Raw genomic sequence first — 3,956 nt, 5'->3', positions numbered from 1 at the left:
TTCTCTGCTTTTGCTTGCAGACAGTCCCTCAGTTCATGGTCTAGTCGAAAGCATTTCGAGCAGTGTTTCTCTAGCTTCTCGTAGACAAGGGTGGCTGTTACTTCATCACCGTTTGGATACTCCACCACTGAGCTTGTGAGGAGCGGGAGTCTTCCATTCACTTGTACCCTCATGCGTACGGTAAGTGAGGTGATGTCCGCTTCCTCGAAAATGCCTATGTTGCTTCCAAGAGTTCTAACCGTGTCTTCAGTCCAGAGGTGTACGGGAATCCCCTGAATTTTTATCCAGAATGGAATGAGGGATGGGAAGTCTGGGGCAGTAGTCGGTCTCCATCGTTCCACTATAATCATCCATTTAGCAAAATGGTAGGGTCTCTTGTCGAGGATGTTGAGTAGATCCTCCTCGTTTGAGAACTGAAACTGGAACATTCCTTGTCCAAGATCAGCTCCAATTGGACGGGTTTCAGTGCTCCATTTCTCTGTGAAGAATGGTATTAATGACCAAAATTTTTGAGCCGATGGGTTGGTTACTCGGCCTATTAACGTGAGTGAGTGTTTCTGGAGCAGGAAAGCATTTTCCGGTTCTTGTACTTGGACTCTAGCCTTTCGGGGAGCCTGGTAGTCATCGGAGACGAGTCCTTTGCCTTTCTCTGCAGTCGAAAGTCTTCGGCTTTCCATGGTTAACTCTCTTAGTTGTGTAGGTGGTAAGGAAAGAGAAGTGGTAGTGGAGCTTTGTGTTTGAGGTTAGGGTTATGAGTTGTGAAAGGTGGTGGGGGTTACAGGTCTGGTTTGCAGAGATATTGAGACCAGTCGTCGATTCTTATTACGTTTCCGTGGGGTTGCTCCGGTGAAGAGACATCGGAACTGCGGTGGTGGCGGCGGTCCCTCCGACCCGGGTCGGGGGAAGAACCCGGGGTGTAAGGAGCAGGGGCGGTGCTTTGTCCAGTGGTTTTATCTAAAAGCGGAAAGCAATTTGAAATCTTCGGAAAAGTTCTTTTACTTTTTACCGAGGTTGGTAAGAATCAGATTGCGTCAGAAGGGGAGGGAGCTACGGACTGGCGGTTAAAGACTTTGCTTGGGAGCAGGGCCTGGGAGAGAATTTTTGTTTTCAGAAAGGATATGTATAAAACGTTTGTTAAATTTCAAAATTTAGAAGTTAAAGAAAAAGGAGACAAAATAAACACTTTAACGTATCAGTTAGTAGAAGATTGGCGAGATTAAAGTCTGTATATATATAAATAGAAGCTTTAACATTACGAGTAAAAACACAATATGAAAGGATGCAGAATTAAGAAAAAAGTGCTAAAGTTTAACCAAGAATAAGAATAAAAGTAAGCTACAGCTTCAGAGACAAGTCAATCTCAGTATCCTTGCAAGTATCACTGTCCGATTGATCTTCTTTGTGACCTTGGCCCTCCTTATTCATATGAATGCTGCCTTCTAAGTTTGAAATCAAATTTTTGGAAACATCGTCTGTGTTTGGGCACGAAAGTTGAGACAGGAGAGGGACATGGGAATTAATGTTAAGCCCTCTGTACCCTAATCGACATCTGAAGATGTTTAAGGGATAGGCCTTATATTTACCAATGTTGGGATTGCAACGAACCCCAAGGTCATACTGTGAGCTGTTGCTGTTGGAAACACCACTTGGTGGGTACTGGCTGTAGAAGGAGTGCCCAGGATAGTTGATTTCGATCTCCTTACGCCTTTTGGCCAATGATCGCTCTTGCTTGTGAGCGTTCTGATGTCCTCCTAATGCTTGAGAAGTAGAGAACTCTTTCTTGCAGAAGGTGCAAGCAAATACCCTCGCTTTAGCCTCGTTCTTTGTCCCTTCTGCCTCATCTAAAACTCCAAAACCAGAGTTTCTTATATTGTCGTTGTTGAACAAGAAGCGAAACTCTACCCTCGGAGTCTCGGTCGCTTGCCCATCCGCAGTCTTCTCTTTCATTTTTCCTTTGGTATCGGTTAAAAAACTCATTTCATGCGAAGATGACGAGATACTGCTGGAGGAACATGATGTTGGCGTAGTGAGGTTGAGTTCCATGGTCAAAGGAACAAAACGTAATGTTTTTTAGGGTCTGTATTTGTATGTGAACAATGAGATTAGAGAGGAACACGAGTTGCTTCTATTTATTGATTCATTCGGGCTAATCATTAATGTCTAAAAATCTTCATATTTATGGTAGAGAATCCCAAGTTTAGCAAGTACTAACATTCAAGTAAACGGCTTAGTTAGACTAGTTTTTTTTTCCTTTTGCATTTGATTCTTTAAATATATTTACTCAAAATTTATACCTAATCACTTTTCTTCTTTCCCATGTTAATCCCCTACAACTCTTTGTTTCCGTTTCTCTGTACTCTCAAATTATCAATTAATATCTTTATTTGGTAATATTTTCTTAACTTTTGTCCGTTTCAGTTTACACTTTCTTTAATTAAATATATTAGAATGATGTACATGTATCTTAATTAGGAAAAATAACTCCACCCCCGAGGTGTTTGTGAATCTGTAGTAAACCAAGATTAAGCAAGTTGCATTTAGTGATCTTTTTGTTTTCAATTTAAAAACAGAAACTCCAGTTTTATTTTTGTATTCAAAGATCCGTTACATTTATTTTTCTCCAGCTAACTAAGTTGATTTTTTTATTGAAATGGAAAATATTATATGATTCCAAAACACAATCAAAGCATTTAAACCCATTTATTATAATATAGTCTATTTTTAGTTTAAATTTTAGTCTTTTCCAATATATTATATATATATATATCTGTGTGTGTGTGACATGTGTGCAAATACTGTTAAATATTTAAAAAGTAAACTAAAAAGTAGCAAACATAATATAATCTTACAACAGAAAGAACTAAAGTAAAGAATAAATGCTTAAACTTGTAGCGTTCAGCTTACTACTAGTTGAAGATATATTGAAGAAACGGTCCCTAGTATTTCATTTTCAACTTATTGACTCAGTTTGAAATTTTTTTAATTTTAATGGTACTTTTTTCTTATTTTAAAATGAAAAATACTGCTTCAAATTTGAATATATTAAAAAAATTGAAAATATCTTGTTCACATCTTTGTTTTTTTGAAAATAAATTTCTTAAATTATAAATTAGTTTTAAAATTTTATGTATTCTTATCTTTTTTCTAAAATAAATTATATATGGTACTATTACCAAATTAATATCACAGTTCAATTATTATTTTCATCTAATTAGATGTTTATATCAAAAATCATGAAAATATTCATTTATATAAAAATATAGCTCAACTAAGAAAATCAAAGATAAATAAGTTTACTTTTTGCTTCAAAGTATTTTGTTTTTTTTTTTTTTTGTCAGCAAACAAACAGACTCATATAGACTCTGTGAACCAAACTGGTAGCTTCGCATCCATGTGGACTACAAACGAGGGTTGCTTTCTTGCACTGCGTGCTAGACTATCCGCCCTTGTGTTTAGCGTCCTTCGTATATGGATGAGCTCTGAGCTGTGGAAACTTCTTTGCAGGATCTTGATATCTTCCAAATAACTTGCAAATGCGGGCCATTCTTCGGGTTCAGAAACCACCTTCACCAACTGAGAACAATCCGTCGCAAAAGTAACATTATATTGTCTTAAGTTCCTCATACATTCCATTGCCCATATGAGCGCCTCCATCTCCGAGTGCAGTGGGGATTGACCCGCTCTAGTATTCCTTGCTCCCATCAAACTGTCAAAACCTTCTAGAGTACTACACCATCCTTGTCCCGAAAACCGATCATTTTCCTTCCATGAACCATCCGTGAAACACCATCTACCGGAGATAGTGGGCAATGTCGCATTCACTACCAATCGGGTCTGATCAGATCCCTGTTCATTTTTAATTTGCGCCTCAGCCCAGAGGGCCGATTCTGTTTCCGCCAACTTGAGGGTATCGCGGGGATCAATATCCAAATTGCTAAAGACCTTATTGTTCCTTC

General features: G+C 38.2%; 3 protein-coding genes across 3 annotated transcripts in view; all 3 read right to left on the bottom strand.

Annotated features, from left to right (window-relative positions):
- LOC106323109 overlaps positions 1-677 on the bottom strand; it is a 3,595-nt gene extending 2,918 nt beyond the window's left edge. Inside the window, exon 1 of the mRNA XM_013761278.1 lies at positions 23-677. Coding sequence (XP_013616732.1) covers positions 23-677 — 655 coding nt within the window. The remainder of the gene's footprint in view (positions 1-22) is intronic.
- Positions 678-1,335: 658 nt separating this feature from the next.
- Positions 1,336-2,043, bottom strand: LOC106326747 (zinc finger protein 1-like). Its single transcript, XM_013764663.1, has one exon. The coding sequence runs from the start codon at positions 2,041-2,043 to the stop codon at positions 1,336-1,338; it is 708 nt and encodes a 235-aa protein (XP_013620117.1).
- A 1,308-nt stretch (positions 2,044-3,351) lies between these two features.
- The window catches only part of LOC106323108, a 1,439-nt gene continuing 834 nt past the window's right edge, over positions 3,352-3,956 (bottom strand). The window contains exon 2 of the mRNA XM_013761277.1: positions 3,352-3,952. Coding sequence (XP_013616731.1) covers positions 3,352-3,952 — 601 coding nt within the window. The remainder of the gene's footprint in view (positions 3,953-3,956) is intronic.

Source organism: Brassica oleracea, chromosome C2 (assembly GCF_000695525.1).
Source record: "Brassica oleracea var. oleracea cultivar TO1000 chromosome C2, BOL, whole genome shotgun sequence".
NCBI lineage: Eukaryota > Viridiplantae > Streptophyta > Magnoliopsida > Brassicales > Brassicaceae > Brassica > Brassica oleracea.
The sequence above is the reverse complement of the archived record's forward strand: the minus strand, read 5'-3'. Positions and strand labels throughout refer to the sequence as shown.

Coding starts and splice junctions, on each gene's coding strand:
- LOC106326747 (XM_013764663.1), bottom strand. CDS start 2,043: ATGGAACTCAACCTCACTACGCCAACATCATGTTCCTCCAGCAGTATC.